Source organism: Genypterus blacodes, unplaced genomic scaffold (genome assembly GCF_046128005.1).
Source record: "Genypterus blacodes isolate CSIRO-AG114 ecotype Tasmania unplaced genomic scaffold, CSIRO-AGI_Gbla_v1 ptg000019l_1, whole genome shotgun sequence".
NCBI lineage: Eukaryota > Metazoa > Chordata > Actinopteri > Ophidiiformes > Ophidiidae > Genypterus > Genypterus blacodes.
This window is the reverse complement of record NW_027466832.1, coordinates 3,746,156-3,766,928: the sequence shown is the minus strand read 5'-3', so window position 1 is coordinate 3,766,928 and position 20,773 is coordinate 3,746,156. Positions and strand designations below refer to the sequence as shown.

General features: G+C 40.8%; 2 protein-coding genes across 2 annotated transcripts; both read left to right on the top strand.

The window, feature by feature from the left end:
• The first annotated feature begins 836 nt into the window (after positions 1-836).
• brdt (bromodomain, testis-specific) lies at positions 837-11,573 on the top strand. Its single transcript, XM_076141557.1, has 20 exons — positions 837-1,093; positions 2,574-2,801; positions 3,561-3,698; positions 3,895-4,033; positions 4,245-4,372; positions 4,724-5,065; positions 5,149-5,277; positions 5,720-5,917; positions 5,992-6,164; positions 6,282-6,562; positions 6,685-6,792; positions 6,879-6,998; positions 7,862-7,917; positions 8,005-8,185; positions 8,675-8,745; positions 9,806-9,902; positions 10,018-10,052; positions 10,405-10,598; positions 10,833-11,058; positions 11,142-11,573. The coding sequence occupies exons 2-20, from the start codon at positions 2,610-2,612 to the stop codon at positions 11,205-11,207; spliced, it is 2,874 nt and encodes a 957-aa protein (XP_075997672.1). The 5' UTR covers positions 837-1,093; positions 2,574-2,609; the 3' UTR covers positions 11,208-11,573.
• Positions 11,574-13,411: 1,838 nt separating this feature from the next.
• On the top strand, positions 13,412-19,294 carry ephx4 (epoxide hydrolase 4). The gene is made up of 7 exons (XM_076141637.1): positions 13,412-13,654; positions 14,458-14,543; positions 15,301-15,458; positions 16,878-17,006; positions 17,475-17,578; positions 18,002-18,150; positions 19,054-19,294. The coding sequence occupies exons 1-7, from the start codon at positions 13,412-13,414 to the stop codon at positions 19,292-19,294; spliced, it is 1,110 nt and encodes a 369-aa protein (XP_075997752.1).
• The last annotated feature ends 1,479 nt before the right edge of the window (positions 19,295-20,773 follow it).

Genomic DNA, 20,773 nt, shown 5'->3' with positions numbered 1-20,773 from the left:
TTCATCTTACAGTTATACTGATTTGTGATTGAGTAAAGTGTGTGGTATTAGCCATGCTATATTGAGTTTATTTTGATTCATTTTTGCAGGACGTGGTGGCCAGTTACCACGGAGGCCTTTTTTTTGGTAAAATAGAGCAGCATCAGTCGGTAAAACAGCTACTGAGCACAATCCTCTCAAACTAAAAGTGTTAAACATTTGTATTGGCCGCCCACTCCAACGTCACCTCTGTTTGGCACTTGACGCGCTATGATTGGCTGGCGCCCATGAGGGCTCGAGGATGCTGCTTTTCTTACCCAGCAACAAGGAGTTGTTGGTCCATGATAGCGCAATTCAGAGTGAAAGTCCCCCCCTTCCGATGGCTTTAAGGGCTTAAGTACAACAATGTCGAGTGTATTCCCACAACTCAGCTCAAAATCTCTTAACTACTACAATACTGTTTATTCACACTTTTGTGTCTCATTAAATCGGTTGTACACACAGCACTGTCTGTATGCGCAAAATAGTAAGGGGTTGTCAACTGGTTTTGCTAACAACGCCTAATTAAAGCATTCAATAGGCGTCCATGGTGATTTTCTGACTTGTCGCTGGCACGCGGTCAACTCTGATTAGACGCCATTCCAAGCTCCGACTTCCAAGGTAAATTGAACCTAGCAATTCTATTCAATTCAACTTTATTTATACAGCGCCAAAACATAACAAATGTTAACTCAAGGCACGCGCAACAACCTGTATACTGAACTCACGTAGCGTAACTGTCGCGCAATTGCTGCAGTGCTGTTGGGAACTGGAGTGCTTTGTTCCTAAACTTTCCCAAGACTTTGAATCGAGCAAACAATTAGCACCGTGGCTTGACTTTATTGACTAGAATAACGTTGTACTGTAAGGCGAATAACTTCAACCACAAGTAAGCCAGTAAACTAAATGTGTGCAAGATATATGCTGCTGAAACGTATATTGCTCCAAATGTAGCGTCGGCACTGATTGAACCAATCAATTCTAGAGCGCCGAGCAGATGCGTAATAAATCCCAGGTGGTTCCCGCTGACATGTCGCCTGTTGAGGTATCCCACTCAGGAACCCGTGTACCTAAGGTAATATTAGCTTAAATATGATGTGCTGGCAAATGAAAGTCCAAAAGATTCGTGTGTGTGTGTGTGTGTGTGTGTGTGTGTGTGTGTGAGAGAGAGAGAGAGAGACCTCAGCGTGTGATAGAAGTTTGCTGAAACGGTGCAAAGGTCAAATTGTTACGTTAGATGGCAGCATCAAACTGTGTTTACAGGTCAGAGCAGATTGTTATTTATGAAACTAGCTAAACTGCAAGTTGTCAATAAGTAGCAAAATATGTAACATGCATTTTAAAGTAGCTTAACTTCACATGCAGTAAGTGTCCTAGGAGAAGTAAGTTTCACCACCAACATCCCATTAGTAGGTGCTAATCGCTAATCGTTCCTCAAAAATATTGGCTCGTTGGATGAAGCAAATTACTTGAACTGAGAGTGCAGCTCAATTTAGAAGACTGTCAACACATACAAGTCATTGACAAATGGAGATAAGTGTTTGTTTGGGATTGGCCTTAATGGTAGAGTTCACAGATTGTGTCTGTTTGAGAGCGAGTTAGCAGGGCGAGAGGTCCCATTGCTGCCCTATGCAGCCTACTTTCCATCCTGTAGTGGTTGTGATACTTTTAAGTTGTTTTTAATCGTGGCTATATTCAAATACAAGTCTTCTGATCCAGTTTAAGTATTTATTCTTGTTTGGAGTTAACTGGCCGTTGGCAAACCAGTTTAGTGGTGCATTACAGTCACCAAGTGGACGTGTGTGGAACAGGAGCTTTCTGCTGTAAATAAAGAAGGAAATGACCAAACAAACTATGCTTCCTGGTGGTTACTTATTTACATAGATGGCAGTGGCGTCTTTATTCTTAGCAATACTACAACAATGTCACCAAGCAAACAGAGTTGCAACAGTGATATCCTGACATTCCCAGGTGGGCCAACAGTAAAGTCTGATGTCCCAATGTACCCCATTTTCTCCAGCTTTGTCTCCATTGAGCTTTTGAATTGCTACAAAACTTAGGTCATGTCATTGTTAATTGTTGCTTATCAGCTGCACATGTCGTCTGTGCTGGTTTTTGTGGTTGAGTTTTCCTCCTCCATAACAAGGAGTTCTGATTCTCTGCGGCCTCTAGTTTGCATAAAGTCGCTGAGCTTCACTTGACTGATTTGACTGACATTGTTAGAAGGGAATCAGGAATGGAGCTTTACTTTGATTCAAGGTTATGTTCTAACAAATACAGTAGGTGGCAGCAATAGTAGAAGTAATTGCTTCCTTTTATATTGGCAAGTTGGCTTAGAAATCCATTTGACAACACAATATAAAAAGGTTTATGTTGTAATGCAGATGGAGATTTTAAGTACTGTACATGCAATTGTGGAAGAAAAGCAATTTGCAACCATACACACACCATAAATGTCATATATATTACAAAACAATGAAATGCTGATCATTCACTTCTTAAATTTACTGTTCAAATCAAATAATCTATTCAATGTTACACTGTGTTTTGTCTAGGAAAACACTGATGCGCACTAAGCTGCAGAAAACACAATGTCTGATGTCAAAACCTCTCACACTGTAAGTGGAAATCCTCCCCCACCAGAGGTCATAAATCACAAGAAGCCTGGACGTCTAACCAATCAGCTACAGTATCTGGAGAAGGTGGTCATCAAAGCTTTATGGAGGCATCAGTTTTCATGGCCCTTTCACCAGCCTGTTGATGCAGTGGCACTGCATTTACCAGTAAGTAGTAAATATCTTTTATCTTGTTTTGAATTGTCATGCGCTTGGATTTTTTCTTTTTGTGTATGCCAATTATGTTAATGCCTGTAATTGGTTGGTGGTTAGGAGATCATTTGAAAAGTCCTGAACTAATCTTGACAAAACGTTTTGGATGGGTGTGAAGACAACAAAGAAAATTGTGGTGTTGACCCAAAAGTTTACAGTAGCTGCTTGCAGCAATTGAGGGGACAAGCACCAAGCTTACTTCATGGGGCTCAAGTGTGGTGTAACATGGATATTCCAAACAGTTGCTGAGTTAGGGCCTCACTTCCTGTTTACCATGAACACTCAGTGATGCAATCACAAATCTTAATTGGACATTAAACATTTTTTTAACATGGTCCATCAGCTAACTTAGAATTTGGCTGAAACTCTGGGCTGTGAAAACTTGATTTTATTTGTTGATTAGGTGATATTGATGCCATTTCTGAAGTGCTCCCTGACTTGCAATGCCGGCATAGCGCCACTGTAGCATTTTTCCATATGCAGATACATTTTTCTCTTTATTCAATTGAGGGTAGCACAGTGGGGCAGTGGTGAGCCTGTTTTTCCTCCTCAGGTCCAAACCTTGGACCTCCCCTAATCCTGAAAATGCAACATTTCCAAAGTAAAAATTATCCTCTGCAAACTAAAAATGTTGTCTTTGCAGAGAACTTTATTTTTTGTGGGATTGTGGAAAGGGAAACATGGGTGTGTTGATTCTGTGTTGTGTTTTTCCAGGATTATTTCACCATTATTAAAAACCCTATGGATCTAAGCACAATTAAGAAGCGTCTCCAGAACAAATATTACTGGAAGAGCATTGAATGTATACAAGATTTCAATTCCATGTTCAACAACTGCTATTTGTACAATCGGGTAAGAATACTGATTGTAGTTTGCATTATATAATCAACCATATTTGCTTCAATATGTTGAAGCAAATTTGATGAGTGAGCTCATAATGTTCCGTTCCACCTTTTTATTGGATATCGCAGTGCTGATGTATTTCTGCTGTTAATTTCTACTGAATGCATTCAAACTGAACTTTTAATATGAAATTGCCTTTCCACAGACTGGAGATGACATTGTTTTCATGGCACAAACACTGGAAAAGCTTTTTTTGCAGAAAATTTCCCAAATGCCAATGGACGAAAATGAACTGTTAGCAGCCACTACAAACACATCTGGAAAAGTGAAGAAGACCCACACAGGTATTGTTGTGATCCCATATCATTGAATTGCCTGATGTTCTTTTCAGTAATAATCATTGTTGTGCATGTGTGTTGCGGTGGTTGTCACAGTTCTATTATGCATTGTCTGACACAAACAGATATTGCTGTCTGTCTTATCGTCCTCTGGGCATTACTGATTCATTTTAGCATTCAACAGATCTGATTCTTCTGCTAAATGATTTCCATGCAGACACATTACAGCAGACATCACAGTCCATCACGTCAAAAGTTGTTCTCCAGCAAACAGTGACGGTCATCCCTTCTGATAAACCTCATTCCATTGCGCCACTCCACCTGTCGACACAGATTGATGCAACAGTAAGTGTCACCTTTTTTTTGTTACATTTTGGCCACCATAATGACTTTCCCTTACATAACACCATGAGTGAAATGACTGCTGAGTAGATCACAACTGAAGCAAGATAGGATTTACTGTCCTGAGCTCCATTATTATTACATGAAAACTCAAACAACCCAAATCATTTTAAAGTGATAATGATTCACTGATTTAAATCGGTCATTGTCTTGTGACTAAATGCTGACATTACACAATGCCTTGACCATGCCTCTTTAAATATGATGGCACAAAGGAAATGTTGAACTCATTATCCCATTACTTTGTGATATATAATGGATTCTATTGTGTGCAACCCTTTTTTTAATGTTCAGTTTAAAAAAGGTTTTAAGAGGAAGGTGAAGCCCACCACGACCTCATTGATCACCAGATGTGAAGTATCAACTGTTGGGGAGCGTCCACCTTCTACTTTAATACCCAGACGAGGCAGCGGTAGGCCCATCAAAGCGCCCAGGAAAAACTTGCCTGTTGTTGATGTCACAAAGGTCAAACTTTGTGAGCAGCTCAAGTACTGCGATGATATCTTGAAGGAGATGTCCTCAAAAAGACACTATGCCTATGCATGGCCCTTCTATGCGCCCGTGGATGCAGTCGCTTTGGGTTTGCACGACTATCACGATATTATCAAGCAGCCTATGGACCTGAGCAGCATCAGGGTAAGATAATGACTGAGATGATGCTGTAGTAGTATGTAACCAAGTGTTCAATTCTGTTTTTCTGACTCAACATATTTTCTCAGATGAAAATGGATCAACGAGAGTATGCAAATGGAGAGGAGTTTGCTGCTGACGTCCGACTGATGTTCTCCAACTGTTACAAATACAATCCATCTTCACATGACATAGTCTACATGGCAAGAAAACTACAGGTATAGGTTTTTAGCTTTGTGCAAATTCAAATACAGTTGTTTTGATTATCCACAGATGATTTAAATGTGTTGGATTTTATTGTTTGTTTACTATATGTCCAGATCAGGCTTCTCTCTTATCAGGAGTCTTTCTTTGTGCTCCTAACTGTGACTCTGCATTAAGGTTTGCACAGCTTCTTTTGATCTCTAATATTAAAGTTTAAATGTAGTATTGCATCGCAGTGATCCAAAGGCATGGTCAACTGGTAAGTTGACCATAGAGTCAATTCTTGGCCACAATGTGATGCACTATTTTCTTCCAGCTTGTTAGGAGTGCAGTGGGCTAGTTTAGATGGTGGTCTCACCGTGTCTAATGGGTCTGACAGAGTGCATGTCGTGCAAACGGAAATATTAAGTCATTACCATAATTTTCATATATGAACATTTGTATTGGCACTAACAGGAAGTGTTTGAGGTCCGATATGTAAAGGTCCCCCAAGAGCCAGAGAGTAATTTAATACCCTCTCAGCAACCTGAAGGAGGAAAGGAATACGGAGTTGAAGGTACCTCAACTTCAAAGGGTTCAGAAAGCGAAAATGTGTCTGATTCAGACAGTTCATCAGAGAAGATGGTTGTCCAGCTGGCCACTTTAGAGAAACGGGTTGGTATATAAATAAATGATTGTATGTTATATTAATGCATTTGAGTGGAACTCACCAATTTTTCACTTCTCAGTTGAAAGCGGTTAGTGCTCAGCTGCAAAGACTTACCAAAGAGCCTGAGCTGAAACCAAAGAAGAAAGACAAGTTGAAAAATTTCCAAGAAAAGGACAGTGTTGGCCAAAAGCACAAATCATCTAAATGCAAATCCATTTTTCAGAAAATGGCTGACGGCAAGGGCTCCATTTTGTACGTGAGCTCCACTTAATGCTTGAATATGTTTAATTTGTCATATAAAGTGGGGGAAAGTGTAAATCAACTTGTGCTAAAATTAATAACTATGTAATTGTTTTTATACATGTCTAGACAGAGCAAAAGGCAAGGAGAACTGTTAAAATGTGAGGATGAGGTGCCGGCAATACCAATGACTTACCAGGAGAAGAAGCAGCTAAAACTGGACATCAACCTGCTGCCTGGTGACAAACTCGGGAAATTGGTGAACATCATCCAGACCAGGGAGGCGTGTCGACGAGATTACAATCTGAAAGAGATGGAAGTTGACATTGAAACACTCATGCCTTCCACACTAAGGGCCATGCAGAGGTTTGTCATGGCGTGTCTAAGAAAGTGTGGCAAAAAAGTTTACGGTACGTATATTTCTCTTACATTCTACATATTTTTTAGATTTGTTTACATTGGCATCATTTAACTATCTATTCAACTATATCTCATTTATTAGAGAAGTAATGGTATTGTTGCTTTCATCAAGGACACAAGTTGAAATCCAAAGGTGGAATGGAGAGTGGAATAGTAATGGATGTTGGAATATCTCAAGTTATCAGTCAAGGGCAGAACTTGATGAGTAAAATGTCACCAGGTAATATTTATTTTCATTGCCTCTAAAAGGCTTCCACACGTGAGGCATTCAGGTTTAAACTTGTATTTTTCTTTTGGTGTTGACAGCTGAGTTCACAATGGCTGGAGACCTCAGTCGACCGTCTTACCTCAGTGATGGCAGCAGTTCATCGTCCAGCTCGCTTAACACCCGAAGCAGTACTGAGTCGAGCAGTGACTTTGATTCAGGTTAGGCATTCTCCTCCGCACCCTGCCCCCTGACCTTGTTTTGCATTTCCCTGCTTTGCATTGGGAAATGAGCTCCATGGCTTTGTACAATGGTGACACCATCAACTTGCTTTTTTGATGTACGCTTTATCTTCTCTATTCAGAGAAGCGCATATGTCCTAAGATGATATATTAGCAGGGTTTCCACCAGCAGGGAATTTCAGCCAGAGGAAGATACTGTCAGGAACTTAACTTTATTGCATTGCACTCGTAGGTCATTCTTATCAATGACGAAGTCCAGAAATGTCCTCTGTAATAGTCTAGACTAGAGAATCATACATTTCTCACCTCAGGTTAGGTCATGCATTGGGACTGCCAGTGAATACAACTGCGTATCCAATAACAAAGAAAATTACCTTTATTATAAATAATGTATATTAGTTATCTTGAGTTACAGTTGCTTGTTAAAACCCTTCAATCTCTAGAAGGAGCCTGGAATCAGACCAGGAACCTTCCAATCCCTAGTTGTGAGCCATACCTTCTCCATTTTCATATCAGCCCATAAATTGGCATCACAAAATATTGACTTTAAAAAGGAGAAATGTCACTTGTTGGTCACATGTGCATTGTCCAGTCACTATAGGAATGAGAGCCAGAGCAGCTAGTCAGATGAGACTGACAGGCATTTACAAACTTGTGGGCGGATTTTATGACGGACTGCTTCCCTGCTGACACAGCATTTACACCTGGCTACTTGTATTAGATCCAGTCACAACAAAAACCTGATCACAATCTCATGGCCTTCCACAGTGCTGTAAAATGTTGCTTTTTCATATTTACTATTATCTGGCTGGGTAGATTGTGAATTGAAGTGTGTCTTTCAGTGGCAAAACCAAAGAAGTGGGAAACTGGAGACCTACATCCAAAGGCTAAAACTAAGGCGAGACATTTCAACTTTTAAGTACAAGTGAGTCATTATAAGACAACACTGGTTAAATCATAATTAAGAATGTAGTCTCTCCTCCAGTCTAAGGTGAAAAGAGCTGCCTATAGATCACAGATACTGGAAGTAAAGGATTTGACAAAAGCCTCAGTCAAGACCAGTCGGCTTCCTTCTGCTGTGCAGTCGTCACTAAGGGACACTAAAGGCAATGCAGCACATTCATACGCTGACCAGGCTTGTGAAGAGCTGCTGACTTTGCCTCCAGGTAATACGTCCTGTTTTTGTCCTATAGCTTATAGGTGATGAAGATATGACGGACGTTGCAAGCTGATTCTGCAATTTATCTTCAATCTATCATTTTCTCAGCAAGCTTTGGCCTTGAATGTCACCTCTGTTACAAAGTTGGAGATATACAGTCATTTGTGTTTGTTTTCCGTGACTCATCTGATCACCTCAACCTCTCCCTGTAATTGCCCCATATAATCAGGCTCCATCAGAAACGTACAGTGTACTGAGAAAATCAAATTGACTTATTGGTTCAGGACTCATTAAAGGAATAACGAGAGCTAAAGGACAGATGAAAGACATGATCCCTCATGACACACTTGCCTGCCTTTCAGTTGACTTTGTTGACTGTGAACATTAACTTCACTTGTTAATGCCACGTCAGCTTAACTGTAGGTCTATGTGTCGTTGTGTACATTCCATGATTTTTCTATATATGTTTTAATACTTTTCATTTTCTGTTTGACAGATTTGTCTCCCATTTTGTCCCCCATGTCCTCTCCAAGCATTTTCCTAGACTTTGACGCCAGCATATTTGAGGTATTTGATGAGACAACATAATGAGATAATTGCAAATGTTGTAATCTTTTAATTTGCAGATGTGCAGTGGCTGAAATGAGTGATTCTTGGCTCTAAATTAGGAAATGACTCAGGGTATTTCATTTACAGTTTTGAAGTTAATATGTGTAACTAATGATGGCGTTTGTTTCTATGAGGGATTTTGCAGATTAACATGTGTCCTCTAGTTACCATACATCAGACTTAGGGACATACAGTATGTGCTATTCTTTGGCCATGGGTTAGGCAGTAATGAACCTCAAAAATATCGGAGGTGGGAATGGAGATGAATTCAAATACATCTTGGGACGGAGAGAGAGAGTTTATTATGTTTGATCACAGTGAAGAAACTTGTCATACTCGCTTTCTCTCTCCCCCACTCATTAATTAGTTCCCAGTTATTTTGCTTTTCAGCTACGTTACATGGAAGTAGTGGGCCATAAATGTATGGTCCACTACTCTCAGATTGATTGTTCATAAATGGTTTGGTTTTTATCCAACACTGCAAAAAGCCTGTAAAGAGAATTGGTTGGGCTCACCTGCCTTCCTATTATGTCAAATGGCATCTCTAAAACACACACCAGCTGAACCTTTATTAGCAACAATTCATTCAAATAACTGAGCTGCATGTATGATTATATTCTGTAAATGTAAATACCCTGGAAAATTGGTGTATTGTGGCAATGCGCAGTGGGTAAAGATGCACCTATGTCACATTTAACCCAAGTTGCAGAGGACTGCAACTGTAAGGTCTTCTATGGGTCTTGGAACAACAAAAATACCAGCATCAGTTTACATAAATGCCTTTTTGAAGAACAGAAATCTCCTTCAACTAACAAACAACTCGATATTGTGTACACAACAGCGTTCAGAAATTTTGCACATACAGCCTCCATATTGGCTGCTTATGATTGTGTGTAGTCTCAATGCTTTTGGTTCATCAATCTCACAAATGTGTATGTGTAAACTAAAATATGCAGTATTTGTTGTTTAGTTCAAATCTTGGCTGATGTTTCAACTAAAAAGCAGATTTCCTTTTCAGCCTGGCCCCTTGCTGTCCCCTTTGACAGACCACAGTCCACTGCACTCTAATGATCAACTGTGGTGCAGAAAGTCACCGGAGGTCCCGACCCTCACCGGTACTTACACAACACGCAACATTAGTATCCCAGACTTCTATCTGATGTGTTATTCCTGATCTGTTGGGGGTTTTCCTAACAACTTGTCCACGTGTGTCTTACTCCAACACTGCAGGTATGTCCGAGGAAAACCCCAACCTTCCCAAAAAGGTTATCTTTTGTTACTTTCTGAGCTGTGATGAAATGTTCAAAAGCATTTTACTAAGCTTGAGCTACGAAAAGGATTAATTCACGATTGAGATTTGGGTCAATTGTTTCAAACTCCATGTCAAGTGAAGCTGTGATAGTGAGTTCATCTCAAATTAGACATGATTAAGATGATTGATTTTATATGCGGCAGACCAAAGGTTGTTGTTTGAAGTTATGTTGTTTTTTTCAGATCAAATTTGATAAATGAACATGAATATGGTTTACTGTATATGCCAATATGCCCCAAGAAGTTTAAAAATTCAACTTCATCAAATTAATTTCAAGTGGATCTATCTATCTTGTGTTTTTATAGGATATTGTGCTAAAAAATGCTGAGTCATGGGCAAAGCTGTTGAGAACCTCATTCACCCCGACTACAATTAAGTCCTCAAAACAAAGCTTCCAGCAATTCCGAAAGGTTGCCATAGAGAAGGAAGAACGCGAAAAAGCACTGAAGGAGAAAAACATGAAGGCGAACACTGAGAAAGAAACTCCGGAAATGAGCAGGTATTCACCCTGATGTGGATATGAATTCAGGATGCCCTGATTTCATTTGTCCAAAATGGTACTGTTTACTGTACATACTACTGTTGTAACTAAAGACACAAACAAAAAGCTTCTGAGTTGAAATGATGTGTTAAATCTCAGGAAGACGAGCTGAGTGGATCCTAACATCTGTAAAATGGCAGTGTTTTTATAAATGTGGCTAATTATGACTTAATTATGACTATCTCCTTTTAGCTTAACGCTCCAGGGCAGAGCAGAAGCCAATCCTCAGAGGACGCTCATTACAGAGCAACCTGCTTCACCAAATGGCCTTTGTACACAGGCCACCTTTAATGGTCCCAAAGACCTGCAAAGACCCACGTCGCCTGTGAAAACACAACCTCTTAGTACAGAGGCCTCAGTGGAAAAGGAGCGAGAGATGGCCCGTGAAAAGGAACAAGAACGGCGGAAGCGAGAGGCTGTGAGTGCCTGGGTCCATGTTTGTGTGTCATGATGGTTTCTCCAAGTATCAGTGCAGTTAGCAGCGTATTTTTCTCCCTACAGATGCGTACTATCAACATGCTGGAACAGAGGGACATAATGGCTGCGTTTGAGTTTAACCTGGACTAAAAAGCAACTGGGATTTACTTGACTGTCTGCCTGAGAGCTCTTGGTGTCAGTTCATATGAAAACATTTGGTTCTAACAAGTTCAATGATCAAATGCAATGAGATCATTAAAGAGCCAACACATTGTCTTGTTTGCTGACATGGTGTTAAGTTCCTGTATCGTTACCTCTCATCTTCATCTCCCATTTCAGTTCATCCTTACACAGAGAAATGCAGTGAATGCTTTATTTATGCAAAGAGAGGGAGTGAGAGAGACTGAACGGAATTTGAAGTCATTTCCTTTGAGGGAGTGACTAGTTCCTTCCCGAACGCCTTGTTGACTGTTTCCATTGTGTTGACTGCACTGCAGTCTTATCAATTGTGAAGTTTCTGACATTGTCACTGTATTCTGTTTTGTTTAAGCTCTTTCAAGAGTTGTCTCCTATTGACTGTAAGTCAGAAATAAAAGTATATAATTGTAATATGTCCCGCTTAAATGGCTGTCATGTTCCTTTTGCTAATTTCAGTCCACTCTCCTTGGAGGGAATCAGCTGCACTGTAGCCAGGGCCTGATGTCCAGTGTTCACGCTGCTATACAGTACAACCCATATTCGACACTTTGACTTCGGCATTCACCAGCCAGTGTATCTACGTATACCCCCAGTGGAAATTCGAAACCCTGATAATTGTTCCTTAGTGACTCGTGGCAATATAAATTGGATGTTTACGAAACACCTTTCATGTGGACTCCAAAAAGTTCCACTTTCAACTCATCAGTCCACAGAATATTATCTCAATAAGGGGGTCATTAAGGTGTTTTGTTATGTGAGATAAGCCTTGATCATTGGTTAGCAACGGTTTGCCTTGCAACTAATTTTTGTCCACAGTCTTTCCAGTGGTAGACTCATAGCACCGACCTTATCTGGGATGAGCGAGGCCTGCTGCTCCTCAGACGCCTATCTGGCTTCCTGGGTGAGTGGTCGATGCACTCTTCGGGGTATGTTGGTCGGCCACTCTTGAAGAAAGGAGCGGAAGGTTCTTCTGGTGAGATTATGGCTCTCACTGTGGTTCACTGGAGTTCCTAAGCCTTAGAAACAGCCTTGTAACCCTTTTCAGATGGATATATTTCAATAACTCCCTGATCGCTTCTGGAATTTCTTCTGATTTCTGCATAGTGAGATTCTCGTTGAGACCTTTACTACTTATTCACATTGCTGAAAAGGTTCCATTAAGTGTTGTTTAGGTTCAACAGTAATCAAGCCTTAGTGTGTCTAGTCTAACTGAACCTAATTACCTATTTAATGTGGTTATAGGGCCGATTACTTTTTCAGTCAGGGCCAGTTGGTGTAGGAATTCTTCCTTCAATAAATGAAATGCTTATTTAAAATCTGCCTTTAGTGTTAACTCAGGTTGTCTTTGTCTTATATTGTCTGAAGTGTGGCAAATACTTCACACACACAGTAATGCTGCTGAAATGGAACTTGGGCCAAAAGTAAGTCAGACTGAGCAGAAACGCGGCACCTGTAGGTCCGCTCCTGCATCATCTTGGGCTTAGAAATGAGTCAGCCTTCCAATGATCAGACTTCGCAGAAGTGAGTCAGATTCATCATCTCTTATCTAGTCACATGACTGTAGCCTAATCTTAAAGTTGGTTGAATAGTCTATGTGAGTAATCCGGTCTGTACACTGTTTTAGAGCATCTGATTACAGTTTGACCGCACTACAGCCTATTTTGATATTAATGCGCTGCCCTAATGTCGCATGGCAGCCACTTTGTTTGGGGGTTGTTCAAGATCTAGTTGGTGAGATAATTGACTAACAAAACATTTTATAGATATGAATTGTGTTATATACGTGTTGCCTCGCCGTTAGTGGTTTGCAGTGATTTTAGACACTTCGACCCGTCTAACGGCGCCTCTGAGCGGCTCTAACATCACTGCAAAGCGCTGCTTGCAGCAGCTTACGGTTGCATTTCGGACTTGCCTGGTTTCGTCAATAACACCATCTCTCGCTAAACAACCTCTGCTGTCACACGCAAGCGTGAAATCTGACGTGATGCTCTCGCCACCGTCCCATTCAGCGGTTCGCTGGGATCCTCCCTTCAGACAGTCGTGCGTATGCGCTGTTAACGAAACAACGGAATTGTCAGAGCAAGATTTAAACAGAAAGGATCAATTAATGGGAAGAAATCGATAGATCTGCGTTGGTTTACTGCGGCAATGTAAATATGGCGAGAATGCTCCACAACTTGCTATTATTTATAATGGGACTTGCGCTGAAAATCAGAGTTGTGGGGTATTGGTCATTGATATACGGTTATTGTGCTCTTTGCACCACCGTGGCTCTGCTGAAACTTTCGTGGAACATCATTTTAAGGCCGACAACAACCTTCCAATGGGGAATACGTGAGATTCCTCCCGCTTGCCTGAATGACACGTCCTTGGGAACCCACTGTTATGTTCGGATAAAGGTAAGACATGCACATGCACTTGGCCATGAGAGGTGTGTGCACTCTGTGATAGCTCATTGTGTATATGAGCCTTCCTCGCATGCTAGGATGTGAAGCTGAGAAATGCTGCAACACCTTGCTTGACGCGTCGCGTCGTGAGAGCCAAAAACGGGCCTGATTTTTGAGTAAATCATGCGGGATCTGTTTGTTTTCGAGACGTTTTCAGCGGAATTGCGGCTCGCTCGTTCCGCCCTCAGGTGGTGCTGAAAGAACAGCTCCTCCGCCCGTACATGCACGATATCAGCAACGGTGCTGTTCGCACAAAACCAAAGAAATACGCAATTTCAGATGAGTCGTGCCACATGTAAACGTGAAAACTGCATAATAAACACAATTATTTAGTGGAGAAATATTTAACCTTAGTCTTTTTCTTCGCTTATAAGGCAAAGTTTTGTACATCATTCATGAGTAATTTCACGTAATATGATGCAGATATAACTAACACCGTGTTGACATAAAAGTTGACGCAGATCCTCGGGTTTGTTTGCAGGTGAGAGGCTTGTAAACAACAATAGACATGCCTGTGAGTTTGTGATATTAAGTGCTAATTCTCAGACGTGTTGCATCAGAGCAAAATGAGAAGCCTTTTGAAAAGCCTTGTCTTGTTTCCTGCTTATTAGATTATATTAGTATTCTCTATTATTCACTACTCAGTAATAGACATCATGGAATGCTGGCTTGTCTAAAGCTCACTAAGTGGCTGTTGTTAAGCCTGCAGGTTGATAGTGGAAAGTGTTTAATTGTGTGTCCCTCTATCTACCCAGGAGTCTGGCCTTAGGTTCCACTATGTTGCTGCTGGAGAGAGAGGAAAGCCACTCATGCTGTTTCTTCACGGATTCCCCGAGTTCTGGTAGGTCAAAGGAAACCAAAATTAGGAAATCTTTATTATTGTTACTGTAGTGTTTTATGTTACTGCTCTGAGACCAAAGATCAAAAGAGGATCCTTGAATATGAGCATTGCTGTGGCTCATAAATCTCAGTAGTGCTGTTACAGTTGGTGACAGTCATCTGCAAAAGCAAATACATATGATGGAGGATTCCTCATTCACAGACTTAATTTGCATTGAGGGGAAAGGCATTTACAGTCTTTCCCTCCTAACATAAAACACTTTGATGAGCGTTGATCCTGGATCAGCGCCAAAGAGGTTGTGCAGAGATGGAAGAGCTTCCATATCTAAGCTGCAGACAGGGCATTAATGGTAATTAATGATAGAAGAAGGGAGTCAGTTTCAGCTTCACTTGCTATACCCTTCATGGGCATAATAAACTAAACTGTGCCAAGTGAGACAGATTGTTGGCAGGAGCAATTAATTCAAGGATTTTTAATTCATTCTGAAAAAGTGCCATTTCCTTCTTGGAAATCAAACAAGAGCCCCACATAGACTGTAATGCTTTTCCTTTCCACCCTTTCAAATGATGTAGGTTGGCAGGGTTACAGGCACACTGATGCCCAGTGAGTCTGAGATTAGACTGAAGGTGCAGGGGTAGAAGCAGCACACACTTTAGGAGTTCCTAATGAAAATTCTAATATTTTGCTCAATAGATGAGGAATGTCCCTCTAAGTATGTCTAAGTATCTGCTTTACCCTTTGTAACTGTCGGCTTCAGGTTCTCCTGGCGATACCAACTGCGCGAGTTTAAGAATGAATTCCGTGTGGTGGCCATTGACATGCGTGGCTATGGGGAATCTGACTTGCCACTGTCCACTGAGAGTTACTGCTTGGATTACCTGGTTACTGATGTCAAGGATATCGTGGAGTACCTTGGTGAGTGAATACAGTACAATCTGTATCTGTTCTAACTCTGAGGACTGGGCACTCTTTTGACATTGTCTTGAATCGAAATAAGCCCATTTAATGGCTGTACACTGTGTGCTGTGGACAGCCCCCAGGCCTGCAGCACGGCATGACAAACTTCCTGTGACTCATTCTTACTGAAGATGGGACACTGCACAAACAGAACCCTGCATCGCCAGCTGACTGCATGCTCACACTTTGCAGGGAGCTTCTATGCTGGCCCGGGGCTGTCACACACACACACACACACACACACACACACACACACACACACACACACACACACACACACACACACGCTATCATCCATTTTCAAGAACCTTTTGGACTTTCACTTGCCAGCACATCATATTTTGTCAATTATCTTAAGTACTTAAGAACCTATCTCAGCTGACATCTGCAACGTTTTCTTAATTTGCCTTCAGCTTTTCAAGTGTCACTTTGTATTTAAGCTGTAAAGGCTCCCGATTTAGCTTTCAATACATGAATTTTGGAAGAACTGAGATGCCTTGATTTTGGACATACACATTCCTTCCTCTCTATTATCAGGTTATTTCCAAAAGGCCACACATGTAGGGCCGGTCCAAAGGTAGCCAGTAGCATAGGAATATTCTTGAGTGGCTTTCTCACTCTTCATTAAAAATGGACGTTCTGTGAAAAAGTGCTCTTCAGAAAGGCCCATAGTCGATGTCTGTCATACATAACTCTAGGGGTTACTGAAACAGTCTTTCAAGAGCATAAGCACATAGAATAAACATACTGCTGCAAAAGTCACTCTCATAATGATCAGTAAAGAGTAGTGGTAGTAAGATGTGTGCACTGATTATATGATTAACACCAAGGTCCACATTGTGAGCCATGTAGTTGGACTAAAGAGGGTGCCGTCCACAGATTGATGCTTTAATGATGCATGCTAAGTAACATCCGCTTCTTCTCCAATTTGGCAACAAATATGAGCACTCGCAATAAATACTGAAGAACGACAGCAGACCTCCTCATGTTCCAAAAATGCCTCACTTTGAGCTATGATAATCTCTCCATAAGTGCAAGTTTTATCCGCATTGAAATGACGCCTACTAGAATGATTTGTACCAGTATGCATAAATTGTGCTGCTCAGGTAAGGGGATTTTGAAAAGATGGGATTGGCTAATAATCCCTCAGATGGATGCCTTGACCTTGATCTGCATTTGAGCTCATGTCATGAAATACATTCATTTAAAAGGTGTAAATGTCCTCTGAGGGAGAGATCGTGCAATGAGACGCTATTGATTCACAAGCACTGAGAGGCTTTGTTGATAAGTGGCATGTTTTCAGCCTGGACATGCTTCCATCGTCTCTTCTACTGCAGTAACAGTAGTGTTATCGTGTGCATTTGATTTTCTCCCAAGGGTACAACAGATGTTGCCTGGTTGGCCATGACTGGGGTGGAACCATAGCGTGGCTGTTTGCTATTCACTATCCAGAGATGGTAACCAAACTCATCGTCTTAAACTGCCCACACCCTTCTGTGTTCACAGGTAGGTTTTCATTCTTTGGAGCAGAACTGATCTCATTTTGTGAAGAAGAGAATTTTCTGCATACTAATCAGTGAGGGTTTGGTTTGGTGCTTCTAATATTACCATTATTAAAATAATGAAATAAATAATAATAATAATAATAATAATAAATAATAATTTATTAGAAGTGTTATGACTCCTATTTTATGTTTGCATCCATCTGGTAAATCTTCTTCCTTGAGGAGAGGAGGATGAGATGCTAATTACAATAGGCTAACACTTGTGTACATGTGAAGCAGGAACAGCTGTTCGAACTGGTAGGCAGAGAGGCTGAAGTCCTTGAGAGTCATCACGTCCACGGCCCCCCCGTGTCTTTGAACCTGCCCTCCAGCCTTCAGCAAACACCTTAACTCTTCCCTTCTCTTCTCTTCTCTTCTCTTCTCTTCTCTTCTCTTCTCTTCTCTTCTCTTCTCTTCTCTTCTCTTTTAGATTATGCCCTGCGTCATCCCAGCCAGCTGCTGAAGTGCAGTCATTTCTTTTTCTTCCAGCTGCCTCGCTTTCCAGAGCTCATGCTGTCCATCAATGATTTCAAGGTGCTGGGTCTTTGCTACAGTATTTGTGGGCTGAAGCCATTTCAAGGTCAAAGTTGTGTGCGTGTGTGTTTGTGTGTGTTTGGCATGCATGTCCATATGAATGTGTATTTGTGTATGTTACATGTTATAGTGTCATGCAATCATTGTAGAATCTTAAAAATGACTACTTGGGATATTTGATATGTTCCCATTAGCGTGTTTAGGAGTAGAAGCACAGCATACAGTATCATTTGGCTGAACCAGCAGCAAGTCAGCATGCAGAGCTGTGACTCCATTCAAGGTCATCTACAGCAAAAGAGAACCAGTTTGGCTCTCAGTATATTTTATCAGTGACAGCAGCTGACCTTGTGTATGAATCTTGTCTAGATCAAATGGCAGCAGTCACATATACTCACCTGGCATGTCCTGCTGTGTCCTCTGCAGGCGCTAAAGGGTTTGTTCACCAGTCGCAGCACAGGGATCGTGAGGAAAGGTCGATGGCTCACTGCAGAGGACTTGGAGGCATATCTGTATGCACTCTCACAGCCAGGAGCTCTGACGGGAGCCCTCAACTATTATAGGAATGTCTTCAGGTGGGGAATATACAGTATATATTAAGTCATCAGTCATAACAGTTATATGTACTATTGAATATGTTTCACTATTGATAGATTTTTTTATAAGATGTTTTCACTGTGCATCCTAGTAACAATTGATTTGATTGATATGACCTGGAATGCAAAACACAAATATGACATCAAATTTTATTGAAATGGTAGTAATTTTTCCAAATGAACTATTTATATACACATATTTATCATGAGCTGATGCCATAGGAGACCAATGTACTGTTACAGGCATACTTATCTGCTTTCATTCATTTAAACACTGTGGTAATAAGAAATCACATATCATGTATATGTGGTGTTCTTCCATGAAGTTAATGTTACACACTGAGCAATGTGCTTTGGACACTTTCCTGTTCAAGCAAATTCTTCTTGTGATGCAGCACTTCAGCATAGATGCGTTGCTGTCTGTCAAAAACATTAATGCTATCAAATGTGACTTACTGTTACATGTGTACTAGATCAGCTGATTAGAGACTAATCAGCACAAATCAAATCAAATCAAATCAAACACAATGTGTGTGTTTAATATGTGAACTCGATGTGCGTGGCTGAGCATGCCATCTGTTCCCTTATTCACCAACATAGTGTGTACATGTTTACTGTATATAGGAGAAATCTCACTGACCCATGACATATTAGTCTCTCCACATGTGCATATACTGCAGCAATATGGGTTCAAAAGAAAACACAGTCTGTAGACTATAAACATGCAGCAATCTGGTATAAGCATGTTAAATGGTTTCATGTATGGGATTGAATGAATTGATTCATCATTGAACTTTACTTTTCAATGATGAAATGGCGCTGTTGAATTTCCTTTCAAAATCTTTGAAACTACTCAACTTCTGTTGTTTTTTCATTTCATAGCTCCCTGCCACTTACACAGAATAATGTCAGGTCTCCCGTTCTGCTGCTCTGGGGTGAGCGGGACGCTTTCTTGGAGCAGGAAATGGCAGAGGCCTGCCGCCTCTACATCAGGAATCACTTCCGTCTTAATATAATTTCTGGGGCCAGTCATTGGCTGCAGCAGGAACAGCCTGATATTGTGAACACCCTCATATGGACCTTCCTCAAGGAGGGAGAGGGACGAAAAGGCCACAGGAACTGAAACGTACAGTGAGGACTCACACAGCCCTGTTTCCCTCTCACTTACCACACACGGAAGCCTGGAATATGCCTGTGATACCAACAAACATAATGATAATGCAATCATTCTTTAAATATTAGACATTTCAAATATTTGTAAAGACATCAGTGGTAAAGGAATGAGTAAAAGCACACTTCACTGGAGAGGACACCCAGCACTACACAGTATGTGACGCATATACAAGATGTTTTTGCACATGACATCCGCCTTAAAGTCTGTTGGTTACAGCATTACAAATGTGTGACAATAATCCTTGTGATTTGTATTGTGTGGTGCCTTTTGACTTTTGAGATGTTCCAGTGTAAAGGTGCACAGTGTCCTGAGAAATTGGGATGTGGTGTCATCTGCTCTAGTTGTGTGTTTCACCGGGTCACTCCACTCTACTTGGGACACAGTTCTGTGGGAACTCTCGTCCCACTCCCTTTATCAGGTAGTGTTGTCCGAAGGAGTTTTCTTTTTTGTATTCCTCAAAGGCACTAGCTCAAATGTAGAGAATGTTATTGATCATCCTGTATAGAAATGTCAGTGATTGTTGACTATTGTACTCTTTTGTATCTCTTCCTACACACTGCATTTTGGAGTTCACTGAGCCAGGTCTACACCATTTAATTTTATAAATAAATTGAGTTTGTGTGAAAATGTGAGTGCAGTGCTCTGTCAAATTATTGTCCCTGATTACACTGATAGGAACAAGGATGTTTACAAATACTCTGTTATGGACCTTGTGCTCATTGGCAAATCTTTCGCACTAAAAATTGAATTTTTTATGTTATGTCAGATGCTTTCTACAATAAAGAATAGTCAGCAAAAAAGGTGGAAACAACAGAAATTGCAATGGATACTATGTAGTTAAATATAGTAGAACTAAGGAATTTGGGGGGTTTGGTCAGTAGAACAATGCATTGGGCATATGACTTAAACTCTCAATGAAACAAAATGCCTTTACATCTTTTGCGTCGACCGTATGGTAGAAGGACAGAAGAATGATGCAGGAGTGGTGAATGGCAGGCGTGGTGAGGTAATAGCTCTTAGTTCTATGTTGCAACCGTCACTTGTGAAACTGATTAGATTTAAGATTTAAGATGCAATTTACGGCAATCACATACAACTTATATTTGTCTTGCACCCCCTACATATCACACACACAAACACATGCACTACAGAGGGGGTGCAGACTATAAACAAACATTGAACTATATCACTATTTTTATTGAAGTGTGAACTTGTAAGAACCAGTGATGAACTGGGTGATTGGTATTTCATAGATGTTGCGTTCCATTTAGCTCAGATGTTGGAGCTGGGTATGACATCACACCCGAGTTGACGACGTTCCAGCAGCAAGCCATGGAAATTTCGACTTCCCAGTTCAAATGGATGTTGTAAATCTATAGTTGGAATGACATCACCATTGTTTATTTAAAGTAGTTTTAGGGTCTGATA

Coding starts and splice junctions, on each gene's coding strand:
- brdt (XM_076141557.1), top strand. CDS start 2,610: ATGTCTGATGTCAAAACCTCTCACACTGTAAGTGGAAATCCTCCCCCA. Junction 2,802..3,560: donor CAGTGGCACTGCATTTACCA/GTAAGTAGTAAA, acceptor GTGTTTTTCCAG/GATTATTTCACCATTATTAA. Junction 10,053..10,404: donor ACCCCAACCTTCCCAAAAAG/GTTATCTTTTGT, acceptor GTGTTTTTATAG/GATATTGTGCTAAAAAATGC.
- ephx4 (XM_076141637.1), top strand. CDS start 13,412: ATGGCGAGAATGCTCCACAACTTGCTATTATTTATAATGGGACTTGCG. Junction 14,544..15,300: donor CACGGATTCCCCGAGTTCTG/GTAGGTCAAAGG, acceptor TGTCGGCTTCAG/GTTCTCCTGGCGATACCAAC. Junction 15,459..16,877: donor GGATATCGTGGAGTACCTTG/GTGAGTGAATAC, acceptor TTTTCTCCCAAG/GGTACAACAGATGTTGCCTG.